The sequence below is a fragment of the Malania oleifera genome, chromosome 3 (assembly GCF_029873635.1).
Source record: "Malania oleifera isolate guangnan ecotype guangnan chromosome 3, ASM2987363v1, whole genome shotgun sequence".
Lineage (NCBI taxonomy): Eukaryota > Viridiplantae > Streptophyta > Magnoliopsida > Santalales > Ximeniaceae > Malania > Malania oleifera.
This window is the reverse complement of record NC_080419.1, coordinates 117,973,800-117,997,638: the sequence shown is the minus strand read 5'-3', so window position 1 is coordinate 117,997,638 and position 23,839 is coordinate 117,973,800. Positions and strand designations below refer to the sequence as shown.

The 23,839-nt window shown below is 35.8% G+C and overlaps 1 protein-coding gene across 1 annotated transcript; it reads right to left on the bottom strand.

Moving 5' to 3' along the window:
• Nucleotides 1–1,502: 1,502 nt before the first annotated feature.
• LOC131150833 (mechanosensitive ion channel protein 10-like) lies at nucleotides 1,503–23,839 on the bottom strand. The gene is made up of 6 exons (XM_058101827.1): nucleotides 22,186–23,839; nucleotides 22,041–22,086; nucleotides 18,857–18,931; nucleotides 17,887–18,180; nucleotides 17,588–17,790; nucleotides 1,503–3,755 (listed from the first exon to the last, which is right to left on the bottom strand). Exons 1-6 carry the CDS (start codon nucleotides 23,658–23,660, stop codon nucleotides 3,488–3,490), a joined length of 2,361 nt encoding a protein of 786 aa, XP_057957810.1. The 5' UTR covers nucleotides 23,661–23,839; the 3' UTR covers nucleotides 1,503–3,487.

Here is a 23,839-nt window from a genome sequence, read left to right as displayed (position 1 = left end):
ATAACCTTCATCCAACAATGCAAGGCTGAGAAACCACCATGTCAGCTGACATTTTTAGTGACCAATCAGCCCAAAAATCTCTTATTCTCATTTCCCACCCTCTGATTACATTCCCATAGTTAAATTTTTATCCACCCAACTGGGCCTCGTCTTTTTCTGTCAACAAAGAGTAGAAACCAGCAGCTTCTGCTATGCAATGAACAAAAAAGGAAACAGCTTCCCCTCCTAAGGCTATGCCACTTTCTGCAACCCTACAAAGGCCAATGCCCAAGCAGTCCAGCAGCCCCAACTGAAGTAACTACAAAAAGCACTCATGGCTTCTCTGAAGAAGGCAGCAGTAGAGGACTAACATCAGCTGCCCGACAGCTTCCATGGTGATTTTGCCAAAGCAGCTCGCTCTGGCATCATTCCATCCCTCCAAGGGCTTTTTGCTCAGCATCACTGCCAATGGCATCCTCAATCATCCATCAGAAAGGTGAGAAAATTTTTGTTTTCCTAGCCCCATACTGGTATTAGTTTCATAGTCTGCATATGTTGGTGATATGCGATTCTATTAGCTATATATAAAGTTTCTTAAAATTAGTAACATCCCTTCCCTACTGTGTTATTTATATATATATATATCAATTGTAGCTTACATCAAACAACAAATAATCCATTGGATGTTGAAATTTCCCTCTGCAATGATTTATACAGAGTTGAAATTTCCATGTCACGACAAATCAATGCATTAGATGCTGTAGAAACCATTTCTGCAAGATAGTGATTTGGTTGGTTTTACTATGCATATTATAATTTTCTGGTAATATCACAACCCACCATTTTTTCTACTCAGAAAGAACATTATAATTTCCTATTTTTAAATGGCTAATAGTTTTTACTGCCCCTCTATTATAATAAGAAATAATAAAAATACACTCCTTTTTGAAACTTGAAAAATATGAGAGAAATGAAAAGAAAGGAAAATATAAAGGAATCTACTTTTTCATGTTTGGTTATCAAGGAAAGTAAAAATAAAAAATAAAAAATAAAAAATTTATCAAATGAATGAACAAAAATTTAGTTTTATGCACCATAAATATTTAATTTTTTTAAAAAATTTGTTATCTTATTAGAACAAACTTTTATTTTTAGTAGTATTTGATAGAGAAAAAAACACAACGCAAAATGCGTTTCCTTCTCATTTTTCTTTCTTTTCCTTTCCTTTGTCCACCAAAATCTCTGATCCAAACAGACCCTAAAGGAACTAGAATAGCTTGACTAAGTTCTAATACAGCTCGTTCCATTTCAAGTTGCAAAAGCCTTGGCAATCTCCTGCAAAGCCTGATTAATGGAAGGTTGATCAATATAAACAAATGTCATTACCTACTACTCCGCAACTTAGTGCACCTGACTGGTCATTTTCTCAACCAGTATACCTCATTCTATTAACATGTTTGATCCATAGGTTTGTAATAAAATTACAGAAAATAGAATCAAACTAATCATTAATTCCATTATACTTCTCATTTAAATTTTTTTTCTATTTCCATTCCATCAGCAAATCAAACATAAGTGATAGTTTTATAAACGGCAATAAAATGACAATGCTGCAAAGATGGCTAGAAATAGCCCCCTTCAACAACCATACACATCCCCCAGAGCATCACAAATTGTGCATCTCAGCGAGAAAATTCTACATTATCAAGAAAGTAACACCATATCAGCATAGTTAAAATAAATAAATAAGCCCCAAAAGAAATAAAAAATGGGAAGACTGACTATAATTAGAAAACGACAGTAAAAAAAAAAAAAAAACATATCTATGATATTATAATGTAGGAAACATCACATAAGCATGGCCGCCATGCAGAAAATTACTTCATTTCCCTTCCTATGAGCTACAGGCAAAATAGGCAGCTTGGCAGCACGGTTTAGAGAATCATTGACCTCCTTGATAAAGAAATCGTCATCGCTTTCTTGCAGCACCTGCTCTTTAAAATCCATAAACTAAAAATGATCAGCATTTTGTTTTTATGATGATATGGGCCAAAATAAACTCATTTCTTACAAGTGTTGCTTTCATGAAATCTAAGGCCCATAATGGATACCAAGTAGAGCAAGAAAGGAAGGAGATACTGAGGTTGGCATGTTACTCTTGGTACCTAACCTCTTTCCATCTTAGATTCCAAAGTTGACTTCGTATGAAGTTTATTAAATCTAAACTATCACCCTATGTTTGGGGAGCCCTTGGATTTGGACGTGTATTGGATTTGAATAAATAAAAAAAGAAAAAGAAAAAAAGTCAGCCCGGTGCACGAAGATCCTGCATATGCAGGGTCCAGGGAAGGGATATAATATAAAATTATATTGAAAATTCTCCAAATCCACCCAAATATAAATCCAAGGTCCCAAATCCATACTCCCACACATTGCCTCCATGTTTTTCAACAGTTCTCTAACACAACCTAATCAGAGAGAGAGATCAAATAGAAGGGAAAAAAGGACGGAGATACTAAGTTTGATGTTACCCTTGGTACCTAACTTCTTTCCATCTCAGATTCTAGAGTCAACTATATGGAGTTCATTAAATCTAAACCATCACTGTTTTTTAACAGTTCTCTTACACATCACCTGTATATTTGAGAGTCTAAATATTTATAGTCATATCTATTATTATAATATAATAATTTAATATTTTAAATATAATAATAGAGTGCGATAATAATACATAACAGGGGCCTTGTTGTCCAACCTAACAAAATAGTGACCGTAAATTGGCCCAAAAGGTAGGATTCCATGGGGATTCCCATGAAGCACCCATAGGGGAGGGTGGGGGTACGATGCCCATGGTTTGTGAGAATTCTTACATTTCCAGGAATGCGAACATTCCAATCACATTAGATTCTCATGCTCAAACAAGCATAGGATGGGATGCCATGGATATCAATTTCTGAAAATCTTGAAAGAAGTTATGGACCAAACGCCACCTCATTGTTCAGAGGAATCCAAGAAACAAACTCAACTTATTCAGGTCATATTCAGGTCATTCTTTTCCATTTTAGGCTACTTTTTTGCCCATAACATTCGTATAAATGTTCACATACATGGTCTCCAAAACGATGCCAATTCCACAATGCAAATCCCACTGCCTCATCCTGGTGGGCAGGAGGCCACTGGATTGCCCAGCCCCTCCCTGGCACAAAGTGAGATTTCTGTCTCAAACCCCACAAGTGGATGGAAAAACATACAATACTGTTAAGTCTCTAATATTCAGCAAGTAACCACCTATAAGAATAAAATAAATAAATAGATTTTTTTAACCAAATTCATGGATCCTGATATGGCAAGCCAATGAGCACAGAAGATTAAAAGAACAATAACAGAACTCTTCAACATTCACAAAAAATATAAGCAACGTGAATCTCCGTGCAGCAAGCTAGATTCATTAGAGTAGCAAGGAAGAAAGGAAACATACTTCCCGATTACCAGATGTATATTGATCCAGTTATCTGGGCAGCATGCTTGATGCAGCTGACCCGACAGAGCTTAGTCGAACTTCTTGTGGCAGGAGATTATATTTGATATTTAGCTCTTCAAAAAGTCTCTTCAACTCTATGACTAACTCAGATCTTCGCCTCGTTTTCTCTCCAAAGTTTTGAAAATTCATTGTGTGATTAAAATATACAGCCATCTTTATCTTATTCACATTCTCAATGTCCTTCACCACCACACTATGGCTAGGATGCCAGTGTTGGGGATTTTTCTCAAGATACCTGGCCAAATAAAAAGAAGATTGAGAAGTGAGAATATATTATAGAAATACAGTACCAAATGATTCAGAATACATTTGCACAAAAGTTATCTTATAATCCTGGATACAACTCCCACAATGTTGCAGACATCCTTCATCTTCCATCACGCTGAGGTTTTTCAATTTATAAAAAAAATGACTCGTGTTTGACTTGCACCCATTAGTTTGAGATGTTCCCTAGTTTCTTCTACTTTCTTCATGGTGTAATGGCATGCATGAATTTTTAGGTTTAGCAGGAAAGGAACAGAACTGATAACCAAAGTAAGACTATCATGTTGCCATAATATGGCATTTTAGAATGGAGGAAACTCCGCATTGGAAGCATGCAGTAACAATGAATCATAATGAAGCTACAAATGCATAGGCATAAACTACATCACAATATGCTGATTTTGAACAATACTATGCTTACTTTCGCAATACAATTTGATTAGCAAGCTGATAAAGGATGAGAATCTACATTGGGAAATCCCAACACATACTAGATGCACAATTTCAATGCACATCTCTTGAATGGCTTTAAACTCAATATGGTTACTCGATTATTTTAACAAAATCAAATCCCGTTTCTGTTGAGATTTGAGAACTATTTATTTATGAAAAGGGTCATCCTTGATTGTACAAAAGATCCAATTTACCATTTTCCACAAACTAGAAAGCAGTTACCTCTTTTTCAAACAAATAAAGTAAATTAATCGTCATCTACTACATTCAACCTTTCAATTCCAAAATTAGTTTTGAATTCAGATTCCAAATCTCTTGTCTCCTCTCTCCACCATGTCAATGCATGCAGTAGGAACCACCAGCAAAGGAACAAACCCACACTGACACACATAACAACATACTGACGAAAATGTAGGGTGCATAAATTGTTTTTATATAAACCAGCATACGCATAAAACATGATTTTCTATTTTTTGAAAGAAGGCAACTTATCAACTCAAAATAGGGAAGTGGAAAGCAATGGCATCAGAGGACAAAGAACCAGGGGCTAACTCACCCTACCTTCACAAGATCTCCTAGCTGTCAGAACCGCCATCAAATCTGTCAACAACCCATCATCAAAGCCATTCACCTCACCTGAAATCCATTCCAATATTGCAAAACCCTCATCATTGTAGCAATTAGATCATTGCCGAGAGTCCCTCTTCCCCATCGCAGCCCCTCCCAATCATGTTTTAAGTTCCAGAAGCCCAACCAAATTCCTCTGTCCAGAGAGGAGATCTACAATGGTGGGAAAGGGGCTTTGCTTGGTTGGTCTACTTGATACCCCAAGAAACCAATCTCAATAAATAATCTTAGCCCTCTTTTTAGACTGCAACAAGGAATACTGAAGATAAACTAAGTCTGATTGTGAGAAATTTAAGTTTTCCCATGAGATTTTGAGGAAAACTGTAGCGAATTTTCATCTAATCACAAGATATTAAGGATTTAGAATCAAATTTTCAGAACACAAACAAGAAAGAGATTCTGCTAGCATCACAACCAGGTTTTCTGCTCCTGATACCAGCAGTTCCAGATTTGCTGCTATAGTTCAGCTTATTTCCACGAGAAATAGATTTTTACTGCAAGAAATTGGGCAGATTCCTTTGGAAGTATAGAAAAAGCTGGCCTAGAGTTGAAAGTATGCTTGTGGGCAACCTGGTAAGGTTACATTGACCTTGATATGTGCTTGTGAATTTGCACTAGGTCCATACTTTCGTGCATTCCCCATTCTTGCTCTCAAAAAGGAAAAAGAAATAATTCCCTCGCTCCTTTGCATGCAATCTTAATTTTGTTTATTTTTTCTCCCCTACCATTGCATATCCAACCATTCCAAAGAGGGGGGGGGGGGGGGGGGGGTGGGGGTTGGGGTTGGAATTGAGACACTTTTACTAACAAGTAGGTGGCAATTGTAAACAAGTGAATGAACCTAGCTAGGCACCCCTTTGGTTTTGATGGTGTGAAGACCCTCAATATTTCTTAGATTGATTAGCCGACTTAGAAAAATAATTTGATTGGTACTGATTTTTGTACTCCAATTGCATCCAATTTTCTAAATCCAGACTTACTGGATTGACTAATGAATATTGGCAAAAATATGGCAGATGGTGGGTACAGGCATAGCTCATCAAGAAATTAGGGAAAAAAGAAAATATATATATATATATATATATATAAATATATAATGGCTTTAGAGAGAGAGTGTTGGGAATTAAATAAATAAATAAAACTTGATGAATATTCATTGTGTTTGGTTCAACTATATAAAAGGCCTTTTAAATTAGGAGAGATGTATCTATGGGGATTCATGTAACTACATAAATATGCTATACTAAATAAGTTAATAGTAATCATTATAGATTCATGTACTAGGCTGTAAGTGAAGCCTATAAATTGCCATGTACTCTATTCATTTGTATCAAGTGGAATAACTCAAACTGTTATATCCGTTATCAACTTCTTTCCATCTATTTAGTATCTTCGATCTATTTCCAACAGAGAGAGGAGGATGGAAAGTCCGATGATAAACAAGGCTGGCTCAGCGGCACTAAGGCAACAAAGTCCAGCCACTCCAGACTCTCTCTTGACTTAAACTTCTTTTAGGGTTTTGTTAAAACAATTAAAGGGCACAACAGCATTCCGAAGCAAGAAGTACCTGCACGTGTCCACTCCTTGTCAAGAAGTGTTTGGGAAGTGTCCCAATCATGTCCCAAAATAAAAATAAATTAATAAATTTCCAAACATGTTGGGGAGTGCTGGGCAGGTGTTAGAATCTAACATGTTTTGGACACCGACATTTCAAGCTTCCAGAAGTGTTGGTGTTTCCTAGCTGGTAACAGTCTTGGTGCTCTCATCCATATCACACTTAAAACATAATCATTAAATTTAGAAAAATATTCACACACTGAGACAATTGTCAAATATTATATGACTGGTTAATAATTTTCTTCAATATCCACCTAGGCAAGCCTTAGGTATTGTCTGCTTTGGTCCACTGGAGAGTTTCATCAACCTAAAAATCAAGTTTTAAGTAATAAAACAAGGCATCCATGATCATTTCCAAAATCTCCGAGAGGACTCAACTTGTTGAAGATAAGCACACCATTGTTACAAATCTTCACATAGATTATTTCATCGTCACAACATCCTCGGAGGGGTCCCAAGGAAAAGTGAGGATGAATCTCTGAATCACCTCAATTGAGTGGCAAACTCAATATTATGTGGAATCTAATGTAAATTATGGGACTGAGAAATGGGTTCTTTCTAAGTCAACATAGTCGCCACTAACTTATTTTTATCCTATATCCTTGGTACGCTTAGAACACATATTTAATATGTCACTAGTTCATTGGTCTCTAAGCTACACCTAGGTCCAAGGAAACCAGTGGTCAATGGTTTGCATTACCAAGTTGGATTCCGGAGTACAGTTATACAAAGGGAAGGCATTAACACCCTTTCACGCCCGTCCAATGGATGGTATCTGATTAGCCTTAGATTACTTTAAAAAACAACCAATCAAACTCTAATTCTTCTACTTTATTTGATTAACTGACCATTAATTTATTGGGAGGCTTTTCACAAGATTAAAACCCCCTCATCCAATTCTTGGAGGCATGCAAAGACATAGCCCTCAAAACCAAAGGAACGTTCTTTATGAATTTGATTTGTTCAGTAGCAAACACCAACATAGGCAAACATAAAGAGATTTACAAACAAGTAAAGCCATATTAAAACATATATTCATACATGTCCTGAATTATGCATGCAAACACTTATGTAGAACTCACATGCAAGGTATCCACTAAAATTCAAAGAGTCTAATAGAATCACTAATGAGGAGACTCGAAGTGAGTTTGTTAAAATCTCCGTCACTCAGGAGATGATTGAGGACTAGGTAACCCCAATTTACTGTGTATTCCTTATAGGGAGAGTGCATACACGCACATGCACACATAAAAGAAAGGAGCAAACACACATTCATGCGACAGGAAAAATCATGCAACGAGCAAGTCATACAACAAAACATGCTGAGAAATGACCAAAATTAAGCAAAAAGTGTCATGGAATTTTTCTGAAGTTTTTAAATATTTTTAAGGAATATTATCAAATTTTATTCATTTTTGTGATTTTTGATTTTTTAAAATTTTTTTTTTTTTGGGATTTTAGTCAAGAAACCTCAAAGATTTTTCCTGATTTTTAATGATTTTTTTGGTGATTTTTCTAAAATTTGTCTCAATTTTTTTTTTGGATTTTTAGTGAATTAAAAATTATTTTTTTAATTAAAAAAGGGTGGTTCAGGCGGGTGAACAAGGTCAAATAAATTCAAGTGGTTTGACCAGGTCAGCAAAATGGACCCTAGTTAACCCGAGTTGAACTGGGTCAAAGGAGAGAGACGGGAAAATGTCTCTTGTCTACCACGTGTCACCCATCCAAAGGTGACATGTGGCCCACTATGAACGGTAGTGATTTTTAATTTTTTTTTTAATTTTTTTGAAAATTTTTTGTATCAACATGTGGCAGGGTGACATCATGCTAACATCACTTGCCAGTCATCAACCACGTGGCGCCTCACCACTAGCCCAAAAATTTTCACCTAGATTGCTGATGTGACAACAATCCAACAACCCATAGAAAAAAGAAATCGGACGGCTAGGATCATGCCACGTCACTAGATGACGTCACCCAGGACGGGCGGTCTAGAACGCGCCACGTGCCACACCAAGTGGGTGACACGTGGCTCACTATGGGTAAAATTAATCATTTTATTATTTAAATTATTTATTTAAATATATATATTTTTTATTTTATTCTTTCCTTTCTTTTCTTTCTTCTCCCTCTCTCTCTCGAATCTTCTCCTCTTTCTCCCTCTTTGCCTCTCTCACACCAGTGTGAGTAGAGAACCCTTGCTTTAGCCTCTATGGCTGCCCTTTAGGTAAAACCCACCTCTCTCTCTCTTCCCTGTTCTTATCTCTCTCTTTTGATCTCTTCTCAATCTTGCATACTTTTTCTTTCAATCTCTCTCTCAATATATTTCTCGCTCCGACTCTCTCTAAAATCTCTAGCTCTCTCTCTGTATCTCTCTTTCTTTTCTTTCAGTTTCTCTTTTTCTCACTCTAAACTCTTCTCTCCGTTTCCCTTTGCAGATCGAAGGAAGGAGCAGGAGCAGAGAGCTTCACGCTCTCTACTTCTCTTTCTATTCGCTATCTTGGATCAGTCCCTACACAAGTATCCCCTTGATCCCCTACTCTCACTTACACTTCTCATCTCTCTCTCTGATTTCTCCTTTCATTTTTCATTTTATTTTCATTTTCTAGCATTTTCTCTCGGTTTATTGCAAGCCAAATAGGGGGGAATTATGGTTCGAGTTGACTAAGGTTAGGTTTAGGGTTTGATTAGGTTAGGGTTTAGGTTTAGGTTTAATTGGGCTGGAAATTGGATAGATGGGCTAGGGGATTGTTTGGAACCACTTATGCAGAAGTGCTTTTTAGAAATATATATATATATATATATATATATATATATATATATTGAATTTAATAAGTGCTGAACTAGAAAAGTGCTGAAAGTTATAAGTGGTGTTTGATTGTGTTTAAAATAAGCAGTATTTGAATACTTACTTTTATTATAGGGTACTATATGATTATTTTTAAACATATTTTAAATTTAAAATATTAATATTTTTTAACTAATAATTTCATTAATAATTATTTATAATTAAAATTTAAAATTTTACTATTAAAAAATACAACAACAACAACAACAAAACCAAGCCTTAGTCCCACTAAGTGGAGTCGGCAATGTGAATCTTTTTCCGCCAATTTATGCGATCATGGACCATTTCTTTTGATAGATTCAAGGATATTAAATCCCTACTCACTATCTCCTCCCAAGTTATTTTAGGTCTACCCTTACCCCTTCTACTGCCCCTCACAGTAAGTCACTCTTCCTCACAGGTACACTATAAGACCTACGTTGTAAGTGTCCATACCATCTGAGTCGTCCCTCCCTTATCTTATCTTCTGTAGGAGCTACACCTAACTTACCACGAATATGTTCATTCCTTAATTTATCTTTCAATGTAATACCACTCATTCATCTAAGCATTCTCATTTTGACAACTTTTACTTTTTGGATATTATGTTTCTTCGTCGCCCAACATTCCGATCCATATAGCATAGCTGGTCTTATAACTGTCCTATAAAACTTTCCTTTCAATTTTAAAGGTATTCTACGATCACATAGCACACTTGAAGCACTTCTCCATTTTACTCAACCTGCTTATGCATTACATCATCTTCAAAGTCTCCTTCAGCTTGCATAATAGATCCAAGGTATCAAAATCTACAAGTGCTATTTATTTCTTCATCATCAAGTTTAACTTTGTTTCCAATATTCCTCCTATCATTACTAAAATTACATTTCATATATTTTGTATTATTTCTACTTATCCTAAAGCCTCTAGATTCCAAAACTTCTCTCCATAATTCTAACTCAGCCTCTACTCCGTCCCTAGTTTCGTCAATTAATACAATATCATCTGCAAACAACATACACCATGGAACCTCCTTTTGGATACTCTTAGTCAATTGGTCCATCACTAAAGTAAAAAGATAAGGACTCAAAGCAGATCCTTGATGTACACCTATGATAATTGGAAATTCTCTAGTTTCTCCATCTATAGTCCTTACACTAGTCATTACTCCATCGTACATATCCTTAATGACATCGGTATACCTACAACATACACCCTTTTTTCCTAAAACCTACCATAGAACTTCTCTAGGTATCCTATCATATGCTTTCTCAAGGTCAATAAATATCATATGCAAGTCCCTCTTCTTTTCCCTAAACTTTTCCATTAATTTTCTTAAAAAATAATAGCTTCTGTAGTAGATCTCCCAAGCATAAAACGAAATTTATTTTCTGAGATCTTTGTTTCTAACCTTACTCTTTGCTCAACTACTCTTTCCCATAGTTCCATCGTATGACTCATAAGTTTAATTCCATGATAGTTATTACAATTTTGAATATCTCCTTTATTTTTGTATATAAGTATTAAAGTGTTTTTCCTCCATTCATCTGGCATTTTCTTAGTTTTACAATTGTATTAAGTAAATTAGTTAACCATATGATTCCGTTATCACCCAAGCATTTTCAAAACTTCAATTGGGATGTTATCTGATCCCATAGCTTTCCCATTTTTCATCTTTTTTAGTGCAAACTTAACTTCGTTAACTCTAATTTTGCGAATAAATCTTATATTTTTAGTCTTTTCCTCATTTGACAATTCTAAGTTTAAGCCTTCTATTTGGTTTTCGTTAAACAACTTACTAAAGTAACTTCGCCATCTTTCTTTAATATCTTCGTCCTTAACCAAGACAATATCATCCTCACTTTTTATACATTTTACATTTTCTAAGTCCTTGCTCTTCCTTTCTCTAGCTTGATTAAATATATATTTTTCCCCTTCTTTTGAACCTAATCTATCATACAAACTATTAAATGATCTATATTTAGCTTCACTAACGGTCCTTTTTACATCTTTTCTTGTTTCCTTATATTTTTCAAAGTTATCCCTGTTTTTACATTTTTGCCACATTTTATACCAAATTCTTTTTGTCTTTATGATTTTTTGTACATTTTTATCCCACCACCAACTTTCTTTGCTATTCGAGAATATTTCTCTTGATTCACCTAAAATCTCTTTTGCTAGATTTTTAATAGAGCTAGCAAATCTATTCCAAAGAGTATTTGTATCTATCCCATCCTCTAAGGTCCAATCCCCATATTTCATCATTTTATCTTTAAATTTTATTATATATTCTCCTTTTAGGTTCCACCATCTAGTTCTCCTACACTGGTTTATTTTATCATTTTTCTTCTATTTTTTAATACATATATCTAACACTACTCTATGTTGTGTGGTTAGGCTTTCACTTGGAATAACTTTACAATCCTTGCATGATAAACAATCTACCCTCCTAGTTAAAAAAAAATCTATTTGACTTCTATTTTGTCCACTTTTAAAGGTTATTAAGTGTTCTTTTCTCTTCTTAAAGTAAGTATTCATTATACTAAAATCATATGCCATAGCAAAGTCTAAGATCATCTCCCCAGACTCATTTTTGTCTCCATATCCTCTATGTATCCTCTCATAATTTTTATTATCTCTTCTAACGTGTCCATTCAGATCTCCTCCTATAAATATTTTCTCAGTCCCTGGTATGCCTTGTATAATACTATCCATATCTTCCCAAAATTGTCTCTTAAGATTTTGTGCTAAGCCAACTTGAGGAGCATAAGCAGTTAAGCACTAATGATATTTATTATCTCTTGTCCTAATACCATCTTGATTTTTATAATTCTATCCCTTACTCTAGTTATATCCACAACTCTATCTTTTAAGTTTTTGTCTATAATAATGCCTACTCTTATGTTTTTCTTTTCCAGTGTACCAGAGTTTAAATCCTGATTTATCGATTTCTCTAACTTTCTCCCCCACCCACTTAGTTTCTTGAAGGCAAATTATATAAATTCTTCTTCTAATTATTGTATCCACAATTTCCATACTTTTACCCGTAAGTGTCCCTATATTCCAAGTTGCTAATCTAATCCTAATTTCTTGAACTAACGTCTTTACCTGCCCACAACCAGAATGATGCAAGAACCCCGCATATTCGACACCGTACCCAGGCACCGACAAAGCAGGTCGCTTCGGGGCAACGACCTAGCCCACCCTCGCCCACTTTTCGCTACACTTGGGTGGTTCAAGTGCAACGCATCGCTCGTAGGGGATGCCCCAACAAATATTCGGTAAGGATTCATATCATAGTGATCTGATAAATTTTACGCTAGTTGTCAACTACCTAACGCAACCCTCCTCCTTAACACGGGCTTGGGAGCGGCTGTGTGTGAAAAAATTAGGGCATTAAGCGCATCACAGTTAGAGTTATTAATGTATATTTATAAGATTATTATTTTTAATTAATAACAATTGTGTTATTAATGTATATTTATAACATATTACTATCATATTAAATTATGATAAAAATAATATTATTACTTAAATTTAAAATTTTAATTTATTTATTGTTAATTTAAATTAATAAATAGTTTTTTTAATCCAAAATTAAATTATAATAACTAATATGTATTTTTAAATATATGTTAAATATATTAATATTTTTATAATTAAAATTTAAAAATGATAATTATATTAATTTAATAATTTAAATAACAATAATCTTGTTATTAATGTATATTTATAACATATGATTATCACATTAATTTATGTTAAAAATAATGTTAATGACAAAATTAAAATTTTTAGTTTATTTAATGTTAATTTAAATTTATAGATGGCTCTTTTCATTCATTCTAGACTTTAATTATATTTTATTAATAATTAATGGGTTATAATGCATCATAAAATAATATATGATTACTTTTTAATTAACAATTTAATTAATAATTATGTTAACTATTATTTTTAATTATTATTTAAATATTTTATTAAATAAAAATTGCATAATATTATTTTATGATTAACAATATTCTTGTTCTTAACTTGTATTTATAACATATGATTATAATATTAATTTATGCTAAATAATAATATTATTTAAATTAGTATTTTTTATTTTTAATATTAATATAAATTAATAAATAGTTCTTCATTCCAAAATTGAATTATGTTTCATTAATAATTAATATTATAAAATACAAAGTAAAATAATATATGATTATCCTTTAATGTATTTTTTAAATTACAAAACAACCACTAAATTTTCTTATATTTACAAAATTGACCCACCTATGAATAGTGTCACATATAAGTGGTCAAAAAGCTATCATAGATTGCTTCTCAAAATTTACTCGAATTGTTGTTAAAAAAGTGGCTCTGGAAAAGCACTTTTTGCATTAAGCGTTTGTTGTAGTACAAGTCAAACGCCACTTTTTTTTGTAAAAGTACTTATTTTAAGTGATAAGTGCTATAAGCACTATTTTTAAGTGCTCCCAAATAGGGGCTAGGTCGAGTAGGGCCTAGGTTTGGGTTAAATAGGGCTCTGGGTTTGTGGGCTTGAAATAAGCTGTGGGTTGGGCTTGGGATTTAGGTTCCGTTGGGCTTCTGGGTTTATGGGCTTGAGGCTTAAGTGGGCCTACGTTTCATATGGGCCTGAGGGTTTTAGTCAGGCTCTAGTTTTAATTTAGGTTTGATTGGGCTTGGGTCTTGGGTTTAGTTCTCTGGGCTGGGGGTTTTGAGTTAGTTGGGCTAGGGGTTTTGGGCTGGTTTGGTTTGGGCTTAGGGTAATTTGGTTTAGGGAATTCAAGTTTGGGCCTAGGGACTTTAGGATTTGGGTTAATGGGTAAGTGTATTCAGGTTGACTCGGATCCGGGTCAAGTTGATCCAGGTATTCAGGTACTTTGGCACAGATATTCGGGTCCTTCGACTAGGGTCAAGGGTAGTTTGACCCAGGTATTCAGGTAAGGTTGATCCGAATTTTGGGGTCGATCAGCTCGGGTCTGATTGGAGTTTTGGCAGGGTAATACTTGTATTTTTGAGTTTTGTTTGGGGAATTGAGGGTTTTGGTTTTAGGTTCTAGGTTTAAACAAATATAGATTAGGGCACTATTCAAAAACACTTGTGATTTGCAAAATTGAATTCTATGTTAAACTCAATTTCAATTTTTTTTCAAACAGCCATTTTCATCTTAAAATACTGCAAACTGATTTGATCATGAAATCTACACAATCATGCAATGAACCCTAATACTTAAACCTTATAAAACATTCACCCCAGTCAATCATCAAAAGTAACCAGAACTCAATTAGGCATAAATCAAAATGAGAGAGTAAGAGTACTTACCTATACTCCTTTCTTCTTCTTTACTGCCTCTATTCGCTACCAACCAAGCCTTCTTTCCTTCTGATTCTCTCTTTGGACTCTGCACTACTTTCTTCTTCACTCTTTGTGCATACTCTCCATTTGCTCTTCTTCTTACTCTTTGAATGATTTCTGCAAAAATCCCTTCCTCACTTTCTCTGGATGAATTATCTTCTCAAAATCCCCAGAACTCCTTTAGCCCCTTATTTATAGGCCAAATTGTATTGGCAACTTCTCTTTGGGAAATGCAGGGCATTGGAACCAGCTGCATGGGTATTAAGGTGCTTGGGGAAGGGAGCGGAGTGGCATGCCACAGCATTTCCCCATGAGCAGCCATATGGGAATTAACTGCCTTAATTAAATTGAAAGCCCAACTGGGAATTTTGACTGCCCTGCTCTAATTTAAAAGAAAGGCCCACGGTGGGCCCTAAGCACCCACAATCAAAGTCCCTTAATGGGCTGCTATTTCAAAATAACGCCCACAGTGGGCCTTAAATCAACAAAGGCCCAAATAGGGCTGCAATAAAAGCATTGGGCCCCCAATGGGCTCAAATCACCACATAGCCAAAATTGAGCATGAAATTATTTGACATTTGAAACTGACTTTGCAATATTTTGTGCACGCAGGTGAATGCATATGAAGGAGACCCAATGCCAATAGTCCAAGGATGAAGACCTTTTTTTTTTTTTTTCTTTTCTTCTCTTTTTGACGTTGTGCTTGTAATGCACAATGGATGAATGTAAACCAAATCTTGTACAAAAGCCTAGTACATAAACCTTTATTTCACAAAAGTAAGACTGAGAGTCAAAAATGAGAAATCCTGATTAGGTGAAGATCTTAGAAGGAACCTATGACTAATAATTTAAAAAAAAAAAAAAAAAGAACTTAAATTGTTTTTAAAAACAATTTTAAAACCCAAACCTTTGCTATATAATGGCTGGAAAAAATGGAGTGCATGCATTATTGAGTATCACGATGATGTTAATGATTTGCATATTGTTATTGTACAATTTCAAAATCCTTTAGTAGATATATGTCACGAGTCTTCCTTTTAGAAAGTGAAAATTTGAAATAAAAGATTATTACAAGAAGGATAGGAATAGCTTTCAAACTATTGAATTTATACAAAAATTAAACTTAGATATTAGTCATAACATTGTATTAGACAATTGGTATCTAAATTATCCTTATTTGTAGAACAAATAATATTTATCTATTTTATGGATTCTATTTATATTAATTGAATTTATTTAGTATGGCTATTATATTGCAGTTATTGCAGCATATACACGACATACCTATCCTTGATGTATTTTATTTTAAAATTTTAGTTTTAAATCTTGCATTATTATGTCTCTTAATAGTTACTAAAGTTTCATAAAAAAAAAATCGTTCTTTACTCATAATTTCCATGTTTTATAAGAAATTGAAACGGGAAATTTCCATCGGCATTAAAATTTTCATTGAAATTTTTGTACTTTTGAAGCCTCAAAATTTTAGTCAAGAAATTGAAATTTATGACCTTGACCCTGGACATGGTTGATGTTACCTTTAGGCTAGAAACAAACCTTGATTGCCACTAGACTTAATGCCAAGACTTGTATTGAATTCAAGATGAGTTGTCAACCACAAGGACTAAGTTTCTTGTCAACAGCTCAATTTCTAAGCAACAACTGCCCACTCCTAAGTCAAGAAATGAGTCAGAATTGGTTGCACTAGAATTTATTGAAGAATTTTTAGTTATTGAGTTTGTGATTAAGAAACCTCTTAAGATTATTTCTTCTCCATCCATGAATATAAGCACCTTTTCCCTTCAAATGGTCTGTAAATAAATCTAGTGAAACTTTTCCTGTCACTCTTACATACAAACTGGATGCATAATACTTGCATATTACATGCAAGTGACTTGACTAAATTAGCTAGTGCTTCTCAAGTTTGAGACTTTGCGTTGTCGCTAACAGTGTTGTCATATGGGAATCGGGATAGTTTGAAGCTTTCGAGTGACGATCTTTAGTCAGAGGACCTACTTGCTACTTTATGATGGTGATTGAGGATACAGTACAGCTCATGCTAGTTCATCATTTTACTACTTGGTTGAAGCTGTCCGACATTGTTGAGTTGTTGCTACTACGCCATTTCAAAACTCTAAGATCGATTTTTCTCTAAACAAGGGAGTACCGCCTATGGATAATTCTAGGTAATCATTTACTAGTCAAAGATTTAGAAATTAGGGATTTTTCTTTATGAATTTAGAAAATTTTGGGTTGTTTTGAATATTTTAGTTATTGAAGTTTTATTTAGATATAAAATTATTTTGGGGTTATTTTATAATTTTTTATTTGTTTGGGGTTACTTCAATATTATTCTCACATCTCACTATTAGTTGGTGTATGTGTGTATTCGAACTTCTTCACCATTTCTATATCTTTGAGGCCAAGATTGTTTGGTCAATTGAAGCCTGATATTTTGATGAAAATTTAAGTATATTGCTCTCAGTGATGTCCATCAGCAATATCATTTTCTTGCTGCAAATACTTAGTGACACCTTTTTTTGGTTTTTCTTGTTTCAAAAATCCACCTTAGGATGATGAATATTGTTGTCATCCAAGAGTTTGCACACTCTTGATGATAATACATATTCTTAATTGGTAGCTTGGCCAAAAAGACTTGCACTTAACCTCATCATTAATATAGTTGAAGATTTCCCAGACTTCAGTCCAGTGGTTTTTCCTTCTGCCTTGGAGGGTTTTCCATATAGACCAACTTGTGTCTCTTTCGGATTAATTGTCTCTATTCATTGTGATTATATGAGTACTTGATCTAACACAGCCTAACTATTAAAATGTTTGATCAAGCATATTCATCTACTGTTTATAACTGTATCACTAAACAAATAAGGAAAAAATAAAAGGCATAGTTAACTTACTTCTTTATTCTATCCTTTAGAGCTGCGATCCTTTCCACTGGTGTCATGAAATCTATAGAGAACTCCACAGAATCACCCATATCCGGGCTTCTATAAAAGTTGCTGATGGGTTTGGTAGCTAGGACGGTATTTGGATAGTATATCTTCTCATTATCATATCTCAAGAAGACCGTTGTGAAGATGTTCATCTCTTCAACTATCATCTGTCAATTTACAATGTACCAAATCATGCCAAATCAGCTAATCAGCAAGACCTATTGGCTATTACAACCAAAACAAATGTGTCTTGTAAATCTTACCTGAACGCCATCAATTACACAACGATCACCAACATCAAATGGATGCATCACAAATACAAAAATGATGGCTTCAAATATAGTCTTGCAGGTGTTTCCAAACATAAATGCTGCTACAACAAGCTGTGAAGAGAGTAAGACAAGCAACTTCGTCGTTGCAATTTCCATCAAAAGAAGCCACACAACGATAACCACAACAATCAAGATCCCAGTCACAAGTTTGTTCAATTGCTTAACAGCAGTTTTGGTGTCAGTTAAAGCATGTGCTAGTGCTTTGCGACCTTTGTAAACATTTACCTGCATAAATTAACAAGGTCATGAATGACAGAGGATGAGCCTCTCCTTCACAAAAACAAGGAGGAGGAGGTGGTTCCCTTTTGTTTTCCAGGCAGTCAACAATAGAGCTAATCATTTTATGTTAGGGGTGAATTTGTCCAGTTATATTCATATTTCAATACCAGATTTGTTTCTAGGTATACCAACCTAAACCAGATTTCAACAACTTAAAGAAATAATTCAACTATTGTATTGTTACAGAAAGATGTGGTGTCCCCCTTATGCTGCAATCTCAGCTTTGAAGTGGGTCAGAGTTGTTGTAGCTAGATATACGTTTTTGATCCACAACCTAACAACTAAAGTAGTAATCTAACTTGGTATCTGGCCACGTTGCCAGGGTGTCCTGGGTCCAATTGTTGCTGCCCACGTTTATTGTGACGTTTAAAAAATTATTGCATTCCCTGTAATGGGAGCTATTTATCATTTGTTTAATCGAGGCACTATATAAGATCTCATACAAATTCGGAGTAAAGAATCCAGAGTTTCACAGTTGCATTTCACTCTTGAAAGTGAGGACTAAGGGCAAGGGATCCAGAAACCAAAACAAATTGTCATAAAATTCTAGTCTTCCTTATAAAAAGTTTTTTCATTCACCAATAAAGAAATCAAAAACTTATAAATGAAATAGAGGTCATACCACCCAGTCAGTCAGAGTTTTCCTGTCAATTTGTCTGGTCTCTAACCCTTCAAACAAGGAAAATACACGCTCCACCTCTTCCCTCGTCATGAATCTCAACAGGTCATCCTCATCAATTGTACCTTACTTAAAGATTAAGTGATTAATAAGAAAGCTAACGCAACAACTGGAAAAGGACAAAATGGAAAAAAAAAAAAAAAAAAAAAAATACTACCTTGAAAGGGGTGAACTGTGTGGTTGAATGAAAAATGTCCAATTTTCTCACTTGAAACCAGGCTGGGGCAACATTCCTGAAAAATGTCGATAAGCAAGCGGCCACAATGGCCTTCCAATCTCATTTGTGATCTCCGCTTATCCGCCGTTTCGGCTCATCATTAACACTTTCATAGGGTCTTAGAGATTGTGGAGGCCCCGAGATCGCCATCCGCCACATCAATCAACAACTTACATGGTCCAAGCCGAACATCTCTCGCTTCATATCATGAAGCTCGCCATATCCAATAACCTCTTTTTCCTTCCCAACATCTTTACTCTTTGTACTCACAAAAGCTCAACTGACCATGCTCTGTGCTCTCCCAACCCTCTGAGCCAACTCAACAAAGGAGGCCCTCTGAAAGGATCTTAAGGACGTACTGATGGAAGATTACTAGATTCTTGACCTATCAAAGAACGTTTGACATGAAAATTTAGATGCTAAGATTTTCAGGGGCCATAAAGTTCTTCAAACGCCAAAGGAACGCCCCAATAAGGAGCGAAACCAGCGGTCCAACTAACAAAATCAGAATTTTTTTTTCAGGCGTTTTTGGATCGTCAAACCCATTGGCGAACAAACCCAAAACCAAACTTAGAAGGACTTCTAAACCGAGCCAATGAAGACCTGAACACTCTTTTTCAAGCCATGAACAACAAATACAGGACCCTTCTTTCCTAAGCAAAAAGTGTCTTTCAATGATAAAACAACAATATGACATTATAAACCAAACGTGTAAAAAACATCCCACAAAAGGAGATCACCATCCACCAAAACACACCATTCCAAAATCATCCAAACCCCATATCATGACCCTTGATTCCCAATTTGGGAAACACATACTTATAAACTAGCCAGCAAGGCAACCCCATATGGACCAAAACGCTAACCCACGCAATCAAAACCTTAGCCTTCACCCCCTCCTATGCTTCTCACTAAATTTCTATACCCTCTGTAAATCTCCTAGTTATTCCTCCCTTTCCGCCCCGGAAGACGCCAGCAACGGTTTTTTTGTCTTCGAGTGATCGAAATCGTTCTATAACCTTGAACCCTTTGTTATTGTTGGGGGGGACGATATGTTGGACAAGAGTTCTAAAAGGTGAACTAGCAGTGTACTGTTACCATCTTGTTCAAGGCAGTGTTTTGTTCATTTTCCTCCAAAACAAACTCGGTAATAGGTGATCCCAAAATTCGACTTGGGTTTTGAGAATTGCAACCTCACAGCGATCCCGTCGGGTGTAGTGACTATGGCTCTGGGGATACTGGGAAGGCGGGCTGATTGGGGGGGCTTGGGGCGAAACGGGCAATCTCCGCGAGCGAAAGACCAGCTCACCGGCGGCGCGCTGTGATACTCGTCTGCAAATATACAGTTGCACTGTTCTGCTGACTTCGGAAGGAAGACGGAAGCTCTTGTTTCTTTTTTTAACGCGATTGATACTTCATTTCTTTCTCTTTCGATGGTTCTGTACTACCACTCGTGCCATTTGTAAAGCGTCTTCTCCGACAGGCCATTTCCGCCTCACTCGCACGCCCCTTTTCGTTTGAATCCCTTAGAAATTCTGCAACAAGGAAGGCATAAACTAAAGAAGGCTTTCGCATTGCAAGAAGGAATCACAGAAAGTAAGGAAATTTAGAAGGTACATTATGGTGTACCCGGGTCGGCTGATGTTCTTTTTTTCCAAAAACGTACGACTTTTTTTAATTCACAACCAGATGCCCAAATACGCGAAAAAAACAGCGCAGTATTAAAAGTAAAAAGAAATCATGCTCTTTGTTGTGGAAATGTAACCAAAAAAAAAAAAACCGTAAGAGAAACAGAAAAAAGCAAAATCTTTTGCACGAAACAGTACAGGATTAACTTAAAGTTACAATTCCGGAGGACGGGTCGAAATCACTAGTTGAAGTCACGAATTCCGCGGGGGAAAGGAAAATAAAACAAAAATAACAAAGCAAAGAAAAAATATCAAATCAAAGAGCGCAACAAACGGGCCCGCACGTACAGACAGGGTAGGTTAGTTCGGATTATGAGGAAGACTAAAGAGAGAGTTGCCCAGGTGAGTAGTGATGTTGGGATGGGGGGTAGGTTTAGGTTTTTAAACCTTTTGAATAAAAATACGTCATTGCCGTGCTCTGTCACCTTTAAATTTCATAAGAGAAGCTTAACAGTTTTCCATAGTGTAACCTTGTTTAATTTAACTTTTAAGCTTATTATAGCTTCAATAATTAAATATTAGATTTGGGGTCGTCAAGTTTTCATCTTTCATTGTTCCTCTCGTGTAGAGATCTACCATGGGCAGATGACGAGGGGAGAGAGGAGGAGAGGAGAGAGATGAGAGGCGAGGAGAGAGGAGATGGAGAGGAGAGAGAGAGAGAAGAGAGCAATTAATCAAAAAATTTGGATTAAAAATTTTGTGTTAATGTTTCAACACAGAATTCTTGAAGGTTAAGTTTATTATGGGTTAATTGACCTTTATATCCCGTTTACTAAATATTTAGAGGCAAATTACACCTATTGAATTATAGCCTAACGTATGTTTAAATGTTTTAAAAAAATTAAAAAGAAAATAAAAAAAAAAAATTAAAAATTGCAGAAGGGTATTTTGAAAAACCTAAATGAAGGGATTAAAGGAAAAAAGAAAAAAAAAACTATGGACCATATTTTTTACGAAATTATTTAAAAACTTGAATATAATGTTGTTTTTTTTTTTTTGACATTTATATCTAAGTGTTATTTTTTTAACAAATGAAAAAATATTGTACATGACCGGGGTTAATTTTATTATTTTAGGAAGATGATACCATACAGGGAACTCGTATAGTTAGTATAGAAAATTGATAACATGAGAATTACTGTTCCCTTTTGTCAAATTAATTTAAACATTAGATCGGTCATATGAGCCGATCCTCTCCCAACAAGGAAAATACACGCTCCACCTCTTCCCTCGTCATGAATCTCAACAGGTCATCCTCATCAATGTACCTACTCATAAAGATAAGATGATAAGAAGCTAAAGCAACAACTGGAAAGAAAATGGAAAAAAAATACTACTGAAAAGGGTGAAAATGTCAATTTTCTCACTTGAAACCAGGCTGGGCAACATTCCTGAAAATGTGATAAGCAGCGGCCATGGCTTCCATCTCATTAGTGATCTCCTTATCCGCCTGTTCTGCTCCATCATTAACACTTTCATCAAGGGTATTAGAGATTGTGGAGAGCCCCGAGCTCGCCACATCAATCAACAACTTCATGGTCCAAGCCGAAACCTTATCTCGCTTCATATCATGAAGCTTCGCCATATCAATAACCTCTTTTTCCTTCCCAACATCTTTACTCTTTGTACTCACAAAGCTCAACTGACCACTGCTCTGTGCTCTCCCAACCCTCTGAGCCAACTCAACAACAGGAGGCCCTGAAAGGATCTTAAGGACGTACTGATGGAAGATAGAGTCTTGAACCCTATCAAAGAACGTGTTGACATGAAAATTAGATGCTAAGATTTTCAGCAATAAAGTCTTCAACAGCCAAAGGAACGCCCCAATAAGGAGCGAAACCAGCGTCCAACTAACAAAATTCAGAATTTTTTCAGCCGTTTTGGATCGCTCAACCCCATTGTCGAACAACAAAACCCAACTTAGAAGGACTAAACCGAGCCAAATGAAGACCTGAACACTCTTTTTCAAGCCATGAACAAAATACAGAACCTTCTTCCTAAGCAAAAAGTTCCTTTCAATGATAAACACAACAATATGAATAAACCAACTTGTAAACAACATCCCACAAAAGATCACCATCACCAACACACACCATTTCCAAATCTCCAAACCCCATATCATGACCTGTTCCAATCTGGGAACACATAAACTAGCCACAAGGCACCCCATAATGGACACAAACGCAACCCACTCAATCAAAACCTTAGCCTTCACCCTCCTATGCTTCTCACTCAATTTCTTATTAACCCTTCTGTAAATCTCCTCAGCTTCTTCCTCCCCTTTCCGCCCCGGAGACGCCATCAACGGTGTCTTCGGAGTGATCGAAATCGTTCTACTAACCTCTGACCCTTTGTTATTGTTGGGGGACGACTTGTTGGACAAGTTCCTAAAAGGTGAACTAGCAGTGTACGTGTTACCATCTTGTTCAAGCAGTGTTTGTTCATTTTCCTCAAACAAACTCGGGTCTATAGGCTGCTCCCCAAATCTCGACTTGGGTTTTGAGAATGCCAACCTCACCAGCGATCTCCGTCGGGTTAGTGACTCTGCTCTGGGGACTACGGGAGGCTTATTGGGGCTGGGGCTGAACCGGGCAATCTCCGGCGAAGAACAGCTCACCGGCGGCGACGCTGATACTCTGTTCTGCAAATATACATTGCCCTGCTTCGGAAACGAAGTCTCTTGATCTTTTAACGATGATACTCCATTCTCTTCTCTTTCGCTGGTTATTGCTACTACCACTTCGCTGCCATTTGTAAGCTTCTTCTCCGACAGGCCTATTTCGCCTCCTCGCACGCCTTTTTCGTTTGAATCCATTAGAATTCTGCAAACAAGTAAGTGCATAAAGAAGCTTTCGCATTGCAAGAATCACAGAAAAGTAAGAATTTAGAAGGTACATATGGTGTATCCCGGGTCGGCTTTTGATGTTTCTTTTTTTCCAAAAACGTACTTTTTAATCACAACCCAGATGCCAAAACGCGAAAAAAAACAGCAGCAGTAAAAAGAAATTCATGATCTTTGTG